This window comes from Semicossyphus pulcher, unplaced genomic scaffold, assembly GCF_022749685.1.
Source record: "Semicossyphus pulcher isolate SPU_LCO1_2020_fin unplaced genomic scaffold, fSemPul1.0.p SCAF_5, whole genome shotgun sequence".
NCBI lineage: Eukaryota > Metazoa > Chordata > Actinopteri > Labriformes > Labridae > Semicossyphus > Semicossyphus pulcher.
The window spans coordinates 16,973,176-16,995,125 of record NW_027211726.1 but is presented as its reverse complement, the minus strand read 5'-3'; the positions used below and the strand labels follow the sequence as shown (position 1 = coordinate 16,995,125).

At 45.0% G+C, this 21,950-nt stretch overlaps 1 protein-coding gene across 1 annotated transcript in view; it reads right to left on the bottom strand.

Moving 5' to 3' along the window:
• The window catches only part of sdc3 (syndecan 3), a 41,450-nt gene extending 19,500 nt beyond the window's left edge, over positions 1-21,950 (bottom strand). Inside the window, exon 1 of the mRNA XM_069680997.1 lies at positions 21,647-21,950. Coding sequence (XP_069537098.1) covers positions 21,647-21,700 — 54 coding nt within the window. The 5' untranslated portion in view covers positions 21,701-21,950. The remainder of the gene's footprint in view (positions 1-21,646) is intronic.

Below are 21,950 nucleotides of genomic sequence, written 5' to 3'. Positions count from 1 at the left end.
GAAACCATGCGATACAGTGCGGTGTGATACGGCGCGATGCGTTAAACAGCAATGCAAAGAAAAGGGCAACTTGACAGCTGGGCTTGAGTACTTAAACTGGTGTAGATTTAACTGTAACGGTTAATGGTCTTTATTAACTATCAAACACACAGATGGATGGATATGTTTGTGCACATGCATGTTCTAAGCAGCAGTATCATACATAAATAGTCAGCAAAGGAAAGAGGAAATATTTGTTTGTTGGGAACAAATGGACTAATTAAAAGAATCTAGATAAATCCTTTGTGTGTCCAGTTGGTGGCAGTAACGCGGCACATTGAGCTCCAATACGCCACTAAAATACTACAGAAGAAAATGACGAGTCAAATCAGCTAGCTTTGGCGTGCTAGTCACCATCCTTGGAAGCTAATGACCAGCCTATCCAGTAGACGATCTATTGGGTTGCTAGCTTCGGTGTGCTAGTCACCAGCCTTGGAAGCTAATGACCAGCCTTATCCAGTAGCCCATCCAATGGCTTGCTATGTTAGATGCATGACTTGCCACCCTCGGCCTCTCAGTAGCCTGCGCTGGCTTATCATTGGCCAGATCAGTAGCTGGCTTCGGCAGGGATACAGCCTCCTTCGGCCTCTTAATTTAGTCCTTTTCCATACCAGAATGCTCTCACCTTTAAAGTAGTGTGCCTTGTATACCAACAGAAGGCGATAACACGCTGCCTGCTACAAACCAAATTAAAATTAACGAGCCAAGCTGTCGTTAACCTTTCCTGCTTCAGTATCCCGTCCGTAGTCAGAAAGCACAGGGGAGACTTGTCGTTGTTCTGCTCCAGGGTCGAAGCTGTAGCTAGCTTCAGGGGCTAACTCCTGTCACTTTAATACGGCGGCAGCCTGCCTCAAACTGTACATTACATCTGATGTTTATGCAGCTACCGATCACTCTGTTCTCTGCTCTTCTGCTGCTCCGGTCCCCGACACTTCACGTAACTCGTGCACACACCTCAGAAGTGTAGTATGCTACAAATCAAAACAATGTGATGGTGCGATACAATGCAATACAATACTTTAGGAGACGAGCCAAAACAACGCAATACTATAAAATGTAGTACCGTACAGTTTGGTACAATTTTAATACAGCAGCACACGAGTCCAAGCAGGGCAGCACCACAGGAAACACATTGTTTGTCTGAATTTAATCAGGCTAAAGATGCTGTAACTTTCATTTCAACGCTACTTCAATAATTCAGAGCTAAAAACATTTCACAAGAAAAGTCAGAGACTGAATATAAACTAGGTGGCTGAGCAGAGTTTGTCCTTCCTTCCTAATCCATTGAGCATCTTGAGACTGCAGACTGACAGGTTGGGAACCACAGGATCAGCAAAGACTGTCTCGAATGCCATGTGGTACTTTAGATAATCATATGTTCAGTCTCTAACTCTTAGTGTTGATGACATATCCAGAACACTAGGTGGTCCGAATAAACACTTGGTGCTCAAATTGTCTGAAAATACTCTCCCTGAGCTCTGCATGCCGACTGTTTAATATGTTAAACTGTGTGTACGTTAGAGTCCTGTGGAATTCATTCAGCCTTGTTGTCCTTATTTGTTTGGTAAATTCCTTGTATTTGTTCACATATATGCCCCGTGAAGCTTCTGATATACTGTATATTGTAATGTAGCTTTCATGCTTAAAGTCAGCTTATGTCAAACGTCTCTAGATTTGTACTTGAGCCTCACATGAGCAGAGCCACATCACCAGAATACAAGTCTATTATTGTCGCAATGAATGGCTTAAACTTCTCTGTGGGTGTCCTGGCCGAGCTGAAGTGCTTCATATCAGACGCTTTGACCAGGCGCTTGAACGCAGCATGGCAGTAATAATAATCTGGCAGGAATATGAGACTGAAAACGAGGTGAAGTGATCTCTAAGGGCCGCGTTTCTAACCTCCCTGCAGTTTAATTCACTGTAGGTGGAGGCGCCCACGCTTCATGAAGCAGCCGCTGATTCACGGCCGACTCTGTGCCGGCTCGTCTCCGCAGCCGCCTGACCTGCGCTGATAAGAGTGTGCAGAGTTTGAGCCCCGCTGAAATGGACTGTGGGTAACTCACTACCTGGACAGGGTCAGACCGCTTGGCACATGCCCTTCGAGTAATCGCACGTTTACAGGAAAAAGTGCAGGCTATTTACTGTTTGTGTTGCTCCACGCCCATCTCTCCTCCCCCGTCCCTGTCAGATGTGACCTCTAATCTCCCTCCATCTTCTGCTTTTCCGCCTTGTCTCACTCTCCGCCCTGCTCCTCCTGCTCTCTTACCAGCTGGGCGGGTTGGACGGCAGCCAAACCTGGACGCTAACACACTTAGCGTCAGACAGGCGGAGAGAGAGATAGAGGGCAGAGTGTGTGCCGGTCTGTGCGCGTGTGAGTAGGTTACCAGGTGATGGCCTGGTTAAGACACCTGCCACCTTCAGCAGAGATTAGCACAGATAGCCTGGGCGCTGTCATGCGGCTCACACACTTAAGGACACGCGCGCACACACACATGGTCAGGTGATGAGACGGTATTGTGTAGCAATGACGTCAGGTGCACACTCCTGCGGGCATTAAACAGCTAACACCTGCACGCTCCTGCCAAGGGGATCAAAGAAGGCCTGTCGCAGGTTCACCTCGGGTGATTTCAAATCCTTAAACATACGCTCTCATTCATTGAAATATAACAAAGACATTTTAAGGCTAAAGACGTTGTTGTTGCCGTTTGGTTCAGGCTTTAGATCCAGAAAGGCAGATCCAAACCAGCCAGGTGTCCAACCGAGTGTAATGCAAATTTAACTGAGAAATAAACAACTTAATCTGCGTTTTCATTCACTACTGTTCTGCAAATTTGCAGTTTGGTGCATCGAGACAAACAGCTGGCGGTGCTAAGTCTCTAAATTGACAACTTTAAGCCACTGCAGAAGAAGAAACCACAACAAGATGTAATTAAAAGGAGCCGAACCTGGAACGGTGGAAAACATGATGGAAAGATGACATTTACGCTTGTTTTGTGGTACAGTCACATCATTGTTCCACTATATTTAGACATAGTGCAGTGGAAGTTGAGGTCACATGCTTCATGATTCATGATGATGACTGCATAATTTATCATAATTTATTTGTTAAGTCTTTTTCCAACGAACTAGACGGACAGATGTGGTATTTTGTTGCCTTTTTCCACATTATCAGTGCTTCCGACAATGCTTACAAAACAGATGGATGGACAGGCACTTAACTATTTTCCACTGAAATAATACCACGAATGAGCTATAGTGCTTCCGAGCAGATCAACTAATCATACCTGCATTCACACCTACAGACCTTCATTTTCCTAACTGGCATGTCTTCGGACTGTGGGAGGAAGCCCGGAGCACCCGGAGGAAACCCACGCATGCACATGCGAAGTCTGTTTTTTTTTTTGTTGGAGTTTGCATGTTCTCTCCGTGCCTGCGTGGGTTTTTCTCCAGGTGCTCCGGCTCTCTCCCACAGTCCAAAGACAGTTAAGATAATTGGCCAAATACTCAGCACCTTGCAGACAAAAATATGTGGCATTTATAGGACAGCACAGATTGAAACAGGTTGCAGGAATAATCGGCTGTTTCAATAGGCGCTACTCTTGCCTGGATTCGCTCTGTGCAGCTGAAATATTGAACAAAAGTATGATCATCTATATCAGATCAGGCCTAGTATCAACAGATACTTGATATTAAAGCATAAAAATGTCACTTTAATACTTCAAACTGTTGCTTAGGGGCCTGTTCAGTAATGCATCCATTTTTTAAGCGTCTAACTGAGCTCCTGAATCATAAACCTTCCTCCCAGCTCAACGCTTTGAAACTCCACTGTGAACACTGCAGCTGCTAAGCAATATAAAAACACAAGGACTGCACCTTTAAATAAGATGAATGCACGCATTTTTCTCACATAATTGATGCATAAAAAACCCCTCACCCTGTGGGACTAATCCATTCAGAATCCATCAGAATGATACAGCGATATTCCTCATGCATACATTTACTGTCAGAAGTTTAACGCCTGTGATGAATGTCGGAGTACTTCACGCCTCCAGGCCTCTTTCTTTATGCAGTAAGTGGAGTAAAAAGTGAAATTATCATTTAGCGTGATGATATTCTTTGCAGTAGCAGCTGCAGCAGGGGGTCATAAGCAGGGATCATTTTGTGTTTGGAAGAGGGAGCCCGCGGAGCAATTTAACACTGATTAGCTGTTTAAAAGATGGGGAATGGATCTGGGGGTCTTAAATAAAATCTAACCATATTAGGATTAATTGAAAAAGTGTAAGTACGCAGACAAATATGAGGCATAAAAAAAGAATAAAGTTTGACATTTATAGCTGCTGAGGATATTTTAATGTAGCAGCATTCAGTGGGAACGATAAACGCTGATTTAGTCCCTTTCCCAAACACATTTTTGATCCTTTCCTTCATGTTTGTCTCAGTTTTTCACACACAAGTGCTCCCTGTGACCAATGAATGTGAACCACCGAGCAAGAACTGTAAACATGTTCCTGTAAGAGCCAGAAAACCCAGTGAAACACTTTCCTCCCTCAGATATTTTTAGCGCTTTTCTGCCGATCAAATTCCTGATAGAGCTGTAACCGTGGCTGATCCAAATCGCAGCCACGTTGGCCGTATTAATTCCCCCGTACAGAACCTGTGGGAGGATGGCGTTACACCGGCCCAAGTTTGTTATTCTAGCCTGCTCGGGCCCTAAAGCTGCCTCAGTGCAGCACCAAACCACAGCTGAAATGCATCCAAGCACTAATATTATCTTCCAGCTCTGAGTTATAAGGACAAAGATGATCTAAGTGATGAATGCGCCGCTATGGAAAGTGTTGCATTTGCTAAATATGGTATACGGTGCAGAGGCTGCAGGGACAAAACAGGTGCGAAGTGGAGGAAAAACATGCATCTGGATCTCTGAAGGTAATTTAACCATGCAAAGCTTTCAATATTTGTGTCATGTTACAAAACAATTGCGCAAAATCCATTAATGGTTGTGTGTACCTCCAGCAGAGCGCAGCGTAGCAGTAGCTTCATTGTTAGCTCAACGATTAATCATCATTAGCTGGAAGGCTGCCTGCCCGCCCGCTTTTACACAATTGATCCTGGAGGTCATGATGTGTCTCAAAAATGAGAAACTGAGGTTCACTGCCAATAAATCACCAGGAAAATATAATAAAACCTGGTTTCCTTCATTGAGCGTGTGGGTAATTCCTCCTGTCGAGCAGCTTCATCGCTACAGTCATTCACAGACACGTATGTTGACCTCTTTCCAACAATAACCTGTCTCAGATTCTAGCCTGACATTGTGTGTGGGATTCAGATTACCTTCCTACGCAGCGGGGACTCACGGGAGACAATGAATGAATGTCATCCAGTGCTGTGTGATTTCGTCTCATTGATATCAGCCTCACTGTTTACAAGAAGCTGTATCAGGTTACTGCTAATGCTAATCGAGCTTTTCCTGCTGCTTCACATTAAAGTGTTTAAGTGGTGAAGTGCTGGGTGTTTTTATTGTGAAGGGGGTCACAGGAAATACACAGAATTTAGATCGCGAGATTAGGGAAGTGTGTGATTGTTCATCAGAAACGTTTTACTGCGTTACTTTGTGAAATATACAATTAAATCATGGTTATCATATTTTTTCACGCAATATTTTCTGGCCTTTAATTGTGTTTTATTTATTCATCTGGTGTTTGCTCACTCTTATTATCACAGTGTGTTTTCTCATTTCCTGTTTTATTTTATTTTCACTTCTAATATTAACTACAAAGTAGTTTATAAATGTTTTATCTTTGTGGAGGTGCGTGTGTTTGTGTGCCTGGTTGTTGGTGGTGTTGGTGTAAGGCACATTGTTGTGCCTTACCTAGTAGGAAAATTGCTTTACAAATTGATTGATTGATTAAAAAAAACATGTTTTTGGCTGCACAGTAAACAGATATAATGTAAACATAGATGTCTCAGCTATATTTCTTCTGATAAAGTCGCTGCTCAGAGCCTGCACTTGATTTTGCCATGGTAACGCCAGTTGTTGACAAATTAACCAGAGAGAACAACCATAAATTGAACTAATGCAATACAATGAAAAACTTTCAATATTACAACTGAACAGTCTGTTTGTGTCTGCTGGTAGATGATCAGCTGATCACGGGTTGTCAGAGCGATGACGCGCCCCCCTCGGCGGCGGCGTGTTTAACCTTTAATGCCTCAGTATCTCCAACAAAACGAGCAGCTGACACTGAAACTCACTGTAGACTCAGCAGAGGTCACATGACTGTGTAGTGACACATCAGCTGGTCTGAAACCGAGTAATGGACTGGAGCTGTGAGACCGCCACACACACACACACAAACACACACTAATGCATATATCCTGGCAGCTCCTGGCAGAGTACAGAGGGTCGGTTTGATGGGAGGAGGGGTGATACAGAGAGAGATGTATATCTGTGTGTAGGAGCCAGCTGTTACACTAATCTGACAATCCAGCAGGATTAAAGACCACATCTCAAAACTACACACACAATCACACACAGACAGACACACACACACACACGAGGCCTCTCTACGTGGAATCCTCCTCCATTATATATGACCTTATGAAACATGCATCTCTGAGTGAAAGTGTGTGTAGGTGTGTGTGTGTGTGTGTCACTGTCCTGCCGCCAGAAATGCCTTGAGATTCTGACACAACTGCAGCTCCCACACTCCACAATACGCCGCCGAGTGATTGTGTGCTTCTGAGAGTGTGTGTGTTAGAAGGTTTGTCCGTGGCGTTCAGGGAGTGTCTGTGAGTGTGTGTCCCTGTGTGTGTGTGTGTGTGTGTTGATGTCTGGTTGGGGAAATGTTGCAGCGAGCAGTGAAGCTGCTGGTTGGCTGGTGGGTCTATGGCTGCGTTTTTTGTGGAGAAGTGTTGGAGAGAGAAGGGAGTGAATGCCGATTTTTAATGTGTGTGTATGGTGTATGTGTGTGTGTGATTATAGCCTGGCTCAATGGGCCTATTTCTGCAGGGCCAGTGGGAGGGCGTGGCGCCTGTGGCTGGAACTTTTCTCGTGTTTCTAAGGAACTTTTCAAAAGGGCTCAGAAATGTGGCTGCGTGTGAGAGCGAGCGCCCCGCGGACCATGATGCCTTTGTGCAGCTGAGAGCGAGGGAGAGGGGCACTTTGAGTACACTCAGAAACACTAATCAATGGTCTCTTTTCAGCCCAGAATTGAAAAACCTTGACACACACGCAACAAAACACACACACACACACACAAACATGATGAGAGTCACATTTCTGCTTATATGGGAATCACAAGGCTGCATCAGTGTGTGTGCTCCTTTAATTACAGCCTGAGTAATCAGGCTAATGACAGTCATGCGACATTACAGACCCCAAGGAAGGAACTGCAAGAAGAAGGAGGAAAATCGATGCATAAAAAGGCAAAGTTTGAGAGAAGAATGGTGCAAATGGAGAATAGTTGAGAGGAAAAGAAAAGCGGGTGATGATGGGATGGATGGACCCACAGGCAGGAAAGGGAGGAGAAGCAGACAGGAGTGTTTTTGTCTTTGATGCCGAGGAGAAAAATCCAATCAGCCCTGTGTAATTCAATCTGGAATGGAGGGATGCACCTTTGTGAGTGTGTGTGCAGAGGGCATGAGGCATATTATTATCATGCCATACCTGTCCTTTTCTCTCAAACACACACACACACAGAGGAGGTAAACAAATTGCTGCTCCGGGGGCATTCCTGAGCGGCTGACCTTGCCTCGCTCTCTGGGCTCCTTCCCATTGGTTCGCTGACTTTGGGAGCCGATCCCAAGCCCTGGAGCTGCTGCCAGATAGACGATTGATTCTTCATGTATCATAAACGCGTCTGATATCGAACACTAATTACGCAGGTCGTGAGATCTGGCGGTGGAGTGAACTCCGGATAAGGCGGGAGCAGCATTTAGGCAGCATCTAGATAAGCCACAGACTGAAGGCTTGTGACCTCAGTATTTATCATGAGGTGCTGATTAAGTCAAAGAATCAATGTCAGAAGACTTCAATGAATGTTGAGCCCATGAGGAAATAAGACATTTGCTTTTTCTAATGGATGGCTCGTGATTTGTCTCAGCTGATGTGCAAATCTGATATGGCCGCATTTATCAAATCATAGATGGCAGAGGCTCCAGGCCGTGATAAGGACCGGCCTCAGGGTCTGTGATATCTTTTAACTTTAAAACCCTCAACCCCATAACTGTGACTGTACATGGATTAACACCAGAGCATTATTTTTGTTAATAATGACCATGAAATACAAGACATACAATTTTCTGATGCTATCTGCAAACTGCTAGAAGCTCAACTTAAGAGTCTTGCTAGCTATTACGCGTCCTTTTTAAAAAATAAAGAAATGTTCAACATATTGAGGAATAAGCTAATTTGCTAACACACTGAAACTGCCTAATACACTCCAGAAACTTCCAGAAAAGTAGCTGTGCAAAAAGTAGCAGTGTTAGTTTAACTACATTTCTTAGTAGTGTGCTGTTAGCTTTGCTGTTTTCAAAGCTAAGCTAAGCTCTTTTATTAATGAATTAGTGCCATAGCGTCCACACAAGCTACATCACAAAACTTGAAAAGACTAGGCTACATTACTTTTGTAGTTTCAACATTGACTCGCAGAAGGAACAACAAAAAAAGGGGGGAACTAAACTTTAACAGCAACCACTCAAACTTCTCAAAGTTAGTTACTTTGCCTTTTGTACTTTGTAGCCTAGCTTGCTACATTAGCCGTTGGGGTAGCTTCTGTGTAGTGAGGCCTAATTTAATGTACAGTAACTGTTAGCTTGGTTCACTTCACTTTAAAAATAGCTTGCCAAACGCTGTTAGGCGTTTACAAGAACAGCTGTTTGACCCTGCTTCCAGTGTTTATGCTACTTAGCTTTGTTGCTAACCATGTGCTTCCCCAGCTCCCTAATTAACACACAGACACAATATGAAGATAGCAATAAGCATACATCCCAAAAATGTTGAACCTTTACTTTAAAATTGAAATACTGGAAACTGCTGGTACATGTTTTATCTGATTATGCTAACATGCAGCATGTAAGCGCAAGCTAGCAGATACTGGGGATTAAGAGGTAGCAGTGTATTGTTGTAGCTGTTCAGTTTCATCTCCCGTCAGCCTCTGTTGAATCACCTCAGCTGTAAGATAAATATTAAACCAGGAGTGAACGGTTCACTTTGCTCTGACTGTTAGCGGTGCGGTTAAAGATAGCTTCATCTCTCAGTGGGCAACATTACTCACTGACTAATTAATTAAGAGGTGGGTTTAAGGAACTAATGGCTGGTGAATGATGGTCTAATTCATAGATTAGCTCCGAAGTGTTTGCTATAACAATCGGTGATCATTAATTCCTTGGTACTGTGAGCACGGTTTAATTAAAGTGTGATTGCCGCCTAGCTTGCGGTCGGTGTCGGTGTTAAACCAGTGGAAATGTGTGACTGGAGGACAGGGAGATTCATGGGTAGTGATAGGATCTTGCTCTTACAGCCTTCGTCTCTCGTCTTCCTCGGTGTAATCCTGTCCAGGTTGTTCTCTCCATACAATCCGTCTCAGCTGCTCTAAGCTCTTTACAGGCCTGCGTTAACCACCAGCCTCTCTCTCTTCTCTGCTAACCCATCCATCTCCCTTTCATTCTCTCCTTTTTTTTCTCCCTCGTCAGCTCCTCTGCTCTTTTATCATTTCACTCTTCCCCTCCCCATTAATCTCACGCTGTATTCTGATGAGCTACTCATCTCCTTTTACCACTTTCATATATTAACAAATCCTTTTCTCCTTTTCTTTTCTTCTCCACGTCTGCTGCATTTTATTCAATCTGCTTCCCCTCCTTTTTCTTCTTTTTTTTACCCCGCTGCACTTTAGTCCCCGGCCCTCCTTTAATATCACTTCTGTCTGTGATTGCCTCTGACCTCATTCCCCCTTTCATTCCCTTCAAATCTCCTCCACACAATATCTAATCACCTTCAAATCTGTCGGCTCACCTTTCTGCTCTGAGCAATTTTTTCAGAGGAACTTTTCTAGAGAGCTGTTAAGCGTTCGGATACGATTTACGTTCAATAAGCTAAATATTTCTTTTCACAATTAAGGTGTGGGTGTTGAACTCCTCCAGTATTTTTGAGCATCCCAGGAAATATGGGGATAAAAACATGAAAGGGTCAGACTTGGGACATCACAGTAAATGTGTCTCATAGCCTCTAGACTAGTTTGGTGCTAATAGAAATTCATCTGTAGCAGAGAGTCTAGACAGAGAGAGGAAAACCTGCTCAGATTAACAAGAAAAAGATTGTTAATCAGAAATTGAGTTTCTATCTTGTTAATCAGCTTGAAATTAAACCTGGTTATTGAACCTCACTACAGAATATTAAAAACGTTTAAGTAGTACAAGCAGGTGCAGCGGTTAGCGCTGTCGCCTCACAGCTAGAAGGTTCTTGGTTTGAATCCCGGTTTGGATATAGGGGGCCTTTCTGTGTGGAGTTTGCATGTTCTCCCCGTGCATGCGTGGGTTCCCTCCAGTTTGGTTCATTGGTGACTCTAAAATTGCCCGTATTGCCCGTGTGACAGGTCGTTTGTCCCTATAGCCCCTTTTACACTGCCAGTGCAAGGCGGGATTATTACGCCTCTGTCTTCGATGTAAAACACACGGAGGCTGAATGGTGGGGTGAAGTCGTTCCGCCTCTGAGCCGGCATCAGAGGTCGTAACAGAGGCGAAATGGCGCCAGTGTAAACAGCGGAGCCGACAAGGCGGAACAGCTCTGTGTGTGTATTTGAAGCACGTGCTGTTTGTTTACACCTCACACATGTTTTGCTTGCCACGCCAGAACGCTATGTAAAAACACACACTGGGGCGGCTTTACAGCGGTGTTGCTTGGTCCAATGTAAAATGGCAAAGGCAGCATGACGGCGGAGCTTCGTTACGGGTCTGAGGTGGAACCGCAGTGTAAAAAAGGCTTCTGTGTCAGTCCTGTGATTGACTGGCGATCAGTCCAGGGTGTAGCCCCGCCTCTCGCCCAATGACAGCTGGGAAAGGCTCCAGCCCCCCTGTGACCCTGAACAGGATAAGCGGTATAGATAATGGATGGACGGAAGTAATACAAGCTGTCCTCAAATGTTTACTCATATTTTTAATCAATTTCTTACATTTCGTCATTTTAATGACCGTTTAGACTGTTATATATAAAAGTGAAACATAAAATAGAATATTAATCACAAACAAATCTAATAAATTGTGGGATTTTGCTCTTTTGTCTTCGTGTTTGAGGCTTAAGTTTGGACTTAAAGGACCCTGAGACAAAGTGGTGAGAAATTAATCAAAAAGATTTAACGGAAAGAAAATGTAATCACAAGTTGTTGTTTATACAGGATCAAATCTTAAATGGCTGCTCCTTTTAAGACAATAATTAAAGTTTGAGCTTCTTTTGTTCAATTAAAATAAGTTTTTTTGGAAGAACATGTAAAGTTTCAAAATAAAAGTTTGGTCAAAAGGTCGAAGGTCAAAACATTTCGAACATGATTAATCGATTAGTTGATGAAAAGAAAGTTGACTATTTTGATAGTTTAATAGTTGAAGTCACTTTTACATGACATGACCTTTGATAGTTGAAGCTTCAAATTTGGGAACCTGCTGATTCAAAGATTTCAGGTATTAGACAGAGAAAGACAAGACATCTGATGACCTCACTTTAGGCTCTGTTGAACATTGATCATCATGTTTTAATAGATTAATCACTTTTGACAATAATCATCTGACCTTCAAGGAAACTTTGAAGCAACTTAACACAACTGCAACTCACACTGGATGAGACTGAGCTCGTTCTAACATGTCAAAACAAGGAGTTAATGTCAAAAGAGGTCATGACTCCCCTCTATCAGCACCTCCTACTCCTCCTCCTCCTCCTCCTCCTCCTCCTGCTGCTGCAGGCTCTAATGTTTCACTGTTGTGTGACCTGTCAATCTGTCATGTGTATCTGCTTCAGTCCCATCATGTCCTGTCAGACACACACACACAAAACACTCGCTACAACAAGGGAAGCAATTATCAGGTCACACACACGGCTATATAAACAAAACACTTGGACACACACACACACACACACACTCTCAGTGTCAGTCAGCCTTTCAGGCCCGGGTCTCTGCGGGCTGAGATTAGGGCTAATCCACAACTGTTGGAATGAAAGATTAAGAATGAATCACCTGCTGCTGCTGCAAAGGTGTGTGTGTGTGTGTGTGTGTGTGTGTGTGTGTGTGTGTGTGTGTGTGTGTGTGTGTGTGTGTGTGTGTGCGCATGGAGGCGTTTATAGAAAGGCCTTATGGGGAAAAAAAGAACCTGCTGCAACCACCAAGCAATATTACAGAATCCCAGACGCACACACACATTTTCACCCTTCACACACACACACAGCTCATTAGCTTCAGTGGCTTGTTCAAACTGCAAACGCCTTTGAAAGACCCTTTTAAAGCACCAGGGTTGAAAGGTTTACTTGACACACACACATGCGAGCGCGCACACGCACAGCGGGTCTCAATGTCGGTATTTAATTGGATCGATGTTTTTCCCTCATGGCTCGCCGATAATTGAGGGGACATGAGTAACACGAGGGGAAGCCTTTTGTTACTAAGTTCCTGTTTATGGAGACAGGCGGGATAAACGAGGAGCTGTGCAGGAGGAGGAGGAGGAGAGGGGCTGGTGGGTGTAGAGATGGATGGATGGATGGAGAGAGGAAAAACGTTGCAGCAATGAGCTCCTGACCTCGTTCACTCCTCTGTCGGGACGTTGGGCTAAATAATTCAAACGCGCACACACACAGTCACATGCCTCTCGCACACAGTATTTCCTCGCTCTCGTTTTGGCACAGGCGGCCTCCCTGTGCTCCTTCGGCGCCTCCTCCTCCTCCGCCTCTGTTTCACATGTAAACACACATAAAAACACACACCTATATAAAACCACTCAGGACGCTCCCATCCTGAAGGCCAGATCTATAAATACTCACTTCCTGTGTCCTTCCTTTCAATCGGGAAACCAGTGAACACACACACATCAGTATTCAAACAAGCAGATATCTGTCACAGAGTGAATGTTAATGAAATTATGACGAAATATTCCCCCCTTTTCAAAGAGGGTGACAACACAGATAAGATGAGAATCTATTAAGAATAAACTGTGATTAAATCCTGATGAAAAAACAGGCGTCAGAAATGCATATCTGTAAATCAAATCTCTTTGTTATCGGAGGAAAAGGATGACACGAAGGTCGTTCGGAAACAGAAACCGTGAAGCCAGCGGATCAAAGACGAGGCAAAGATGAAGAGGTGACAAATTAGGTGACAAAAACATTCACATATCCAATCATGCGCACGCACGCATCGCGGAAAATCTCTCGCTGATTCATTCTCCTTCGAGGGCCGACCTGAGTCTCGCTCACTGCAACACAAACAGCCCCTGAGACATGAAGCCGTTAGGGAAAGTGCTTTCACAAATTACTGTACGACCGAACAACAAGCCATTACAATCTGCACGCACACAAAATCTCCTCTTTACATTTAGCTTCATGTTGTTCCCATTTCTGTTGATCTTTACCACTTCCTGCAGAGCCTTTAAGACAACCCCCAGGGATTACACGCTCTCTAAACTAACCCCGCTTTTCAGGGGCCACCGTGGGCCTTTTTTAAAGACGGTTTCCCAGTGGAGCAGTGATGGCCTTTTCAGCTACTTAGTAAGAAATGCCTCCACCAATCACATGCAGCCGAGGAAACATGTTCCTGACACACGACGCGTCGAAAGAAGAGGAGGTTTGGTGTCATTAGAGGCCGACTGGAGCGATGACTCGAACCTCGCTCCAAGGTTTTATCATCCGTTTTGACTACATCAAAACAGCACAGATGATTTCACACTTTATTGTTTTATGGACAAATCAATACCTGTCAAGTGTCCATGGAAGAATGTCTAGTCTATAAAATGTGAAAAATAATGTGGAAGTAAAGTAATCACAAGTTCCAAAAGCACCAACAGGCCCAGACCAAAGAGCTGTGAATCATCAGTGTTCACGAAGCAAATATTGGCCTCCTTTTTTTACTATTTTAGTCCATTTTCTGGTCTAATTATTAAGTCAGAAGTAGATTTATTACAGGAGATGAGATAAAACATGTTGAAAATAGTCTCAAAAAGTCCAACATGATTTTTTTAACCACTTGTTTTGTCCAAACAACACCGACGAGGATTCAGTTAAGTGGTTGCCATAGGTTGCACATAATGATATGCGTAGCGTCACCCTGTCCATTAACAGGATTGGCTCCTCAGGTTTGTGACGTCTTAAATCTGCAAATCTGAAAACGTGTTGTTCAGCCTGTCCTTGGTACACTGCAGTTTAAAGGCAGACAGGCCCAGCCATGGAGATGACTGCATATGTTGTCCCTGATATGTCTTGTAGCACATGAAGAACACCACATGGAGATGTTTACAAGGTTAAACACTTGATGTTCACTGGAGGGGGGCTTTAAGCAGATCAATCACTATTTCCTACTACTATAAGATCAAAAATTTGCTCCCACTATGAAGAAGTAATCAACAGTTTTCATCAATAAAGTTACTCTTGAAATTCAACAATTGCTGACTAAATTGCCGTCAGACAAACAGATGGAGAGGGAGATGGTGGCAGTCAGGGGTCAGAGTTCAGATGGAGGCCAGGCTCCGGTCAGTCCGTGAAGGTCGGCCTTATCGCAGCCTCGACCCGCTCTTATCATCCGTCTGCCAGGAAGTTTACATTCCTGCCGTCCCATTGGACCGCGTCGGGTTTCAGCTGCGTGTGACCCCGCCCATCCGGCCCCTCGTTAACCTAATTACCGTGTCGTTACGGAAACGTGTGAGGACAGAGAGTAGTACTTAAGAGATACTAATACACACACACGAGTAATATAAGGGGAAAATGATACGCTGGTGGAGAGCACACACACACACACACACACCACACACAAACAGACACACATAAAAGTCTGGTAGTTGGAAGGAGGCCTCGTGTTTCTGAGGTTTTCATTTATAGCTGAAGCTCTGACATACAGCAATCCCAGAATGCTTTGTGGGTTTGGGACATAGCACTGGGTTTATGCTCTCTAATTTAGAGTCCTGTTATAGCACAAACACACACACACACACACACACACACACACACACACACACACACACACACACACGGTACTGTAAAGGTGAAACACAACTGCCGTCTCTCCTCTTCTCAATTTTTAACTTGATTGCAGAGGAGCGGACAGACAGAGGAGGAGGAGAGGAGTAAAAACGAAGCAGACACCAAATAAAAAATGACAAATTGACTGAGAGAAGAAAGAAACGCAGGAGACGAGAAGAAAAGACGAAACCGAATGAAAGAGAGAAAAAAGGGGGGAGACAGAGAAAGAGTGGGGCGATAAAGCTGTGACAGCGGCAGCCATGCTGGTTGTCATGGCGACGGCCACGGAGAGAGCAGGTAGAGCTCGGTCTCCTGGGAGCGCACACGCCTCCCTCCCCCACCCTTTTTCTCCTTCTCTCTCTCTTTCAACATCCCTCCGTCTCCATCCTTCTGGCCTCGCTCCATCCCCTCTAACTGTCCATCCCGTCGCTCCCCACCTTTTCTCTCCGTCTCTATCTCCCGATATCCCCCATCTTCTCCTCCTCTCGCCTCCCACTCTTTCTTCCCGCTCCTCGTCCCTCTGTCTCTGCGTTTCTCTTTTCCTCCTCTGCTCGATCCGCTTCCCTTTTTTTTCCTCCGCTCTCCCTCGCTCTCTCATCTTCCCCCCTGCTATCGAGCATCTCGCCATTACCGTAACTCTTTTTCCATCCTCACCTCTCTCCATTTTATTTCCTCCCCTCTCTTCCCTCTTTCTCATTATCCCGCGGTCTGCACAGCTCCCTTTTTTCCATTCCTCTCCTCTCTCTCTCTCCCTCCTCCTCCTCCTCTCTATATTCATCTAACCCCCCTCTTCTCTCCTGAGAATATGTATGTATGTCTGCGCAGTGCTGCCCAATTACTGCAAGGGAGACTCTGTGTGAGTGTGTGTGTGTTTAGTATCTACACGAGCAGTGTTTCGAGCCTGTTTTGACCTACCTAAAACACCTCCAGCGTTCTCCGTCTCCCTCTGACTCACTGAATCAACAAAACTGCTGCACACCACCGATATTCACCACCACTGTGACTGTGACTGTGTGTGTGTGTGTGTGTGTGTGTGTGTGTGTGTAATCAGGACTTTAATGTGCACCGGTGCATATATGTGAGAAAAGCATGTCTGCACTTGTGTGTGTGTGTTTCTGGTTGTGATGAGAGGAGTTTCCAGCCGGGTGGATTCAGGCTCGAGCTGCATTCTTTCTGATTCGTGGGACGACTCGAACACGCTCCTCTGGGAAAGTTTAGTGTTGCACAAAGTGTCTGAGCCAAGCGATTGAAGAGAACAGGTCCTCTCTAAACTGTGACTGGCAGTATGAACAGAGGAGGCTCACACAGACTAGAAAGTTCAACAATATGCCTCCTCAGTCTGGGAATCAGTAGGTAAAGATTTAGTTTAACTGCGACTTTCAAAGCATTCAGATTCCCTACTTATGTCCCAATACTTCAGTGTAAAAATACTCGGTTTTACGGGTGCATTTAGAGTCCAAAAGTTTAAGAACGTATCAGTCAAATAAAGTGTCAAAACATTTCTCAGTAAGATAAGATAGAAACAGAATAAAGCATCAATACAAAAAAAGCAGCATTTTACTGTTATAGTCGGTGGAGTTTGACCCCAAAACTACTGGGGTCAAACCAATGACTGTATGGACGATGAATCTCCATGTACTCCCATTGTACAAAATTGAAGACAAAACGGGCGCTGCCATCTTCCAATGGTGATGTCATTTGGAGCCAGAGCCGCGCTGTAGGGATCGGTGGGTGTAGCCTCCGTAGCCACTTCCGCTAACCAAAACACACGCTTAACTTAATGAAAAAAACCCGGCAAAGATCCGCATGTTGGCGTGTTTAACAGCAGAACAGCTTCTTGTGTTGGTCTGAAGCAGACATTCACAGGTATGGAAACTTCAATGACTGTAGTGATTGTTTTAGTTACGTCTCCTCTCGCCGTTCCTCCTCTACTCTGCTAATCAGGAACAGATCGACTGCAGGAGCAATATTTGTTAACAGAGCTGTCAATCATCCTTTTTACAGCATCAAATAACTCATTAAAACCAAACTTGTCAGAAAAATGAACACTTGACCGTAAATCAGCATGATAAGAACTAACTATAATGACAGAAACCATGTTTAAGAAAAATGTTTTTGCCGTGTATTTTGATTTTATAGTTTGACTCATGTCCCATCTGTTAACATGGAGGAGGCGGGCTTTATGACCTATATTGCAGCCAGTCAGCAGGGGGCGATAGAGAGGGTTTGGCTTCACTTTTAGGGAGCTGTCATGTCGTCCATCTGTGTTTGTATTCATTTTCAGTTACATATTGTTAATAATGTTGACTTTTTCCTCCTTAAACCCTTCACATTGGAGACGGCAAAGACAGTAAATGCTGTCTTTTGTTTTTGTTAGCCAACTCATGAGACTTCACATGACTGCATAAACCGAAGGCCTTAACCACCATGTAATGTCTTAACCTAAAATACTGCATTGAATTTTAAACTGCAATGCCAATGAAAAAGGCCCAACACTGGAGTAAGGAGCTATAAAGCTTTCAACACTTTTAACCTTCATTCATGAAATTCCTGCAGAAGGAGTATCAATAGTATTTAATACAAAACAAGTCCACAACAGCAGGATTTAATCTGTGGATAAGAACTATCTTCTGTTTGGACACAAGGGTGTAATTTCCACCAGGGATGAGGAGCTCAGTAATTAATGAGCAGTGGTGAGTGATTACAGGTATTTTCTCCCTCAGGTTCGCCTCTCAGGCTACCTGCAGGCTCTGCTATCGTCTGATTGGTTCAGGTGGTTGGGGCTCTACTACTATTACTTGATTTATTTGGTGGTGGTATTGCATATAAATCCAGGAAGTAGAAGTTTTTTAAGATGCCGTGATTAAAAAAAGCAAGATTGCACAAGCTTAATAATGAAGAAAGAGCCAGACAAAACTGAAATTATTAAGATGCAGTTTGACAGTAGAGGTTAAAGGTCACAACGATTTCTGCAGGGTCTTTTGAGCTCTCTTTGGGCGAATACTGACGGCCTCTAATTTATCCTCATTCTCACTGATAGTTTTCTATGCAGGGCCGAACATTTAGTTAGTGTCTAACTCCAGATTTTGCTGCGAATTCAGAGCGGCCATTGTTCTTTCCCCTCCGAGTGAGGACTCACAGAAATAACAGGTATTGTGCAGCCAGGTTTCTCCGTCTCCACGCGCTGTTATCAGTCTAAATGGAAAATTCACTCTGAGCTGAATCAAATGCTCAAACTTTCTCCACCAGAAAGGAAAACTAATTTCAGGCAAATGCGCCACATCTGCCGAGCCGGCCCTTCCCATGCGATAAGAAAGTGCTTTCAGATATGAGTGTGTACGCATCCAACACACACATAAATAGGAGGGAGGAAATGGGGTGAGGAGAAGGGGAGATGTTTTCCCACTGAAGGCCGTCATTATTCTCCCTCTCACCTCCAGACGTCGGGGCATCCGGATATGAACTTAGATCCTTCTCATTTCCTCTCTCCACTGCAAGGTGACCCCCACACCCTCACCCATCCTTTCACACACACACCTGAAATACCTCCCCCAAACAAGCGGGAGTGTTTTCTACCTGCCAGCATGTGTGTGTGTGTGAGGGGACTTTGTCCTCCAGGAGAGCGAGAAGGACCCACTTCCTGTGTCAAATTGCCTCTCACATTCCTCACTCTCCCTCGATCCGCCTCGCTCGGGCTATTTTCTCCTCTTTCTTGCTCCTTCTCTCTTTCTCCGTCTCTCTATGGGGGGCTTTGTCAGCTATCGGACGCACAAAACACTGATTCATCCCCGTTAAACATGATCCGCGAGAACACAACGCTTTTTCTCCGCCACACACATACGCACTCTCACACACACTTTTCAAGGAGCGAGGGCTGGCGAGAACAAGTTTTTGGCAGAGGAGCTTCACTATTTTTGAGCCCACACACACAGACAGATGGACATTGAGCGCTCTCATGAAGGCACGCACAAACACACACACACACATACGCGCACACTGTAGCTATCTGTGGGACACAACAGATGTCTGTGGGAAAAATTGGTCTCCGATGTGAAGTATAGTCGCCCGGATATGATGTCACAGCTCTGATAACAGGAAATACCCACAGAGACACGACACCAGGGATCACACATGAGAAGAAACACACACACACGCACGCACACACAAACACACAAAAGAGTCAGCTGGTTTCGAGCCAAGGGGCATCTAAAGAAAGATCTTGTCAGCAAATGCGTTTGACTGTGGGTCATGTGTGTGTGTGTGTGTGTGTGTGTGTGTGTGTGTTCAAAGCCTGGGTTGCTTGAGGTGAGTCTTGCAATTATTAGACTGTTGTGCATGTGTGTTCGTGTGTGTGTTCTACCTATTCGAGCCACCCATCTGTGCACAGGGTGTATATTTAAGTGTGTGTGCATATGTGTCACACCTGTCTCCATCTGTACACTTCAAGACAGATTAGGTCAGCAAGAGGGCCAAGGATCTTTGGCAAAGACTGCAACCGTCTGACCCAGTAATCATCTGTGTGTGCGTGTGTATGTGTGTGTGTGTGTGTAGTGTTGAAAACCCCTTGTCAGAACCAGTGAGGCCTCACAGGAAACGCAGCACAATGACACTCCGAGGTGTTGACAATACAAATACAGAGTCAAAGTGTAGAAGTAAAGGCAATTAGCTGCTCAAACAACCCTCATGTGCACTATATGTCAAGTGGTTTTGTGGCTGTTTGTGGCTTTAAAATTCTTTTTTTTGTGTGTTAACACTCCTAAAAAAGTTCTTAGTAATAACAAGACCACATACTAACACAAATTAGAGCTCCCTTCCAGTGTTTTTCTTTAATTATTTAAGGTGTCTGAGGTCCACTGTTCAGGATTATGTATGTGCAAAGTTTAAACACTGATCTGCTGAAGGAGAAGATTCCTTATTTCGAGTTTTAATACATGGACCTACCAGCTTGATTTGTGACATCACATGTTTGGAAACGAGTCATAACAAAGCAATGAGCAATGTGCAATTTACACAGGTGTGACGGGGGGAAATTAAACTCTGAGAATGGACTTTTAAATAAAGTATGACACATCTCAAACAAACATGTCTGGAGGGGATCTTTCATTATCATTCCTGCGAAGAAGCACTGATGATACTGGACTGTATTGGAACTTCAACAGAGTAAATAGGAGGCAGCAGGGGCCCAACAGCACGTTTTTGCCCCTGAGCTCCCACACCAGCTTAATATGGTCATGAATGAAAGAGCTAAGACATTATCAGTACTATAAATATTACTTTAAAGTCACTACAGAGCACCAATAAAACAGACAATGTGAATCTTTTAAAGGATGTTGTATCTTATTTTTTTTACATTCAAAAGTAGACCTGCATTTTGGCTATTTTTAGCGCCTGCATCTTTTTTTCTCTGAATGATTCAATGAGCTTCCACACTCCTCTTCCTCCACCTCCTCCTCCTCATAGGATAAATCTGGATTAATCGGTAACGGAAGGTGTGGGCGTGCTATGGGGGGCGCGTGAATCTCGGCGTGGATGGTTCCGGAGAGGAGGTGTGTAGAGAGAGAGAGAGAGGTGGTGGGGGCTCGCGCATTCCTAATCAGCTTCCCCCCCTCGCGATTCCCGATGACATCATCCATCCCTGCCTTCGTTCGTGCACCGCATCGCCGTTAACTTCCCCGTTACCCCACCCACTTTTCGCCGCACGCACACACACACACACACACACACACACACACACCTCAGGTTATAACGGGAGGATGCCCCAAGTCAGATTCATGCATCCGGATAATGAGGCCGCTGTTATCTGGCAATTCACGTGCACCTCACAGGTTGGGGATCGGACATCAACCCCCCCTAACACACACACACCACAACACACACACACTCACACGTCCTGCAGCGCGACTACCCGGCAATAAAGTCGTTAAAGCCGCAGTATGACTGGAGCCCCTCAAATTACCGGCAGGATGTGAGCTGGTAACACAGACACCACAAACCGAGGCACCGCACAAAGACCCGTAATCAGGCTCAATTAGAGATTACCCGCTAATTACCAACACACACATACACACATGCACGCACACACACCTCCTGACTCGAGAGGCCACATTAAACCCCGACACCGAGACACAAAGGCGTGTGTGTGTATGTGTGTGCGTAAAGGCGGGGGGTGGGGGTGTACGGGAGTCGCCAGCCCCCCTCGCGGGAGTCACGGCCGGCCAATAAGGGCTGATAAGTAGGTCGAGTGCAGGATTTCCTCCAGATCACAGATATCACTGTCTTATTTATGATAGCGCACGCGCGCACGCACATGTAAAAAGGTACACACACGCATGCACAAAATCCCCTTGCTCCTGTGTGCACAAGAGCTCCCCGGTTAACAAAGGATCTGATGCTCGTGCTTACCGTGGCGGCGTGAGCAAGCAGCGCCGTGAGCGCCAGGAGCCAAGGCAGCTTCATGGTCGGGGTGCGCGTGAGCAGCCTCCCGGTGCCGCCGCTGCCTTCACGGGGTTCGGGGAGGTGGGAGGGAATAAAAGCTGCTGCCGCTTGCTGTCGGTGTCTCGGTAGTCTGTCCAACTTCAGAGCGCGCCGCCCGTCCGCGCGACCATCCGTCCTTCTAGTCGGGCTTTTTAATCCAAGGCTTCACGCGCTGGTTGTCCAGGCAGGTCACCAGTTAGCAATACAATGAGATTACTGCAAGGCCTCTTCT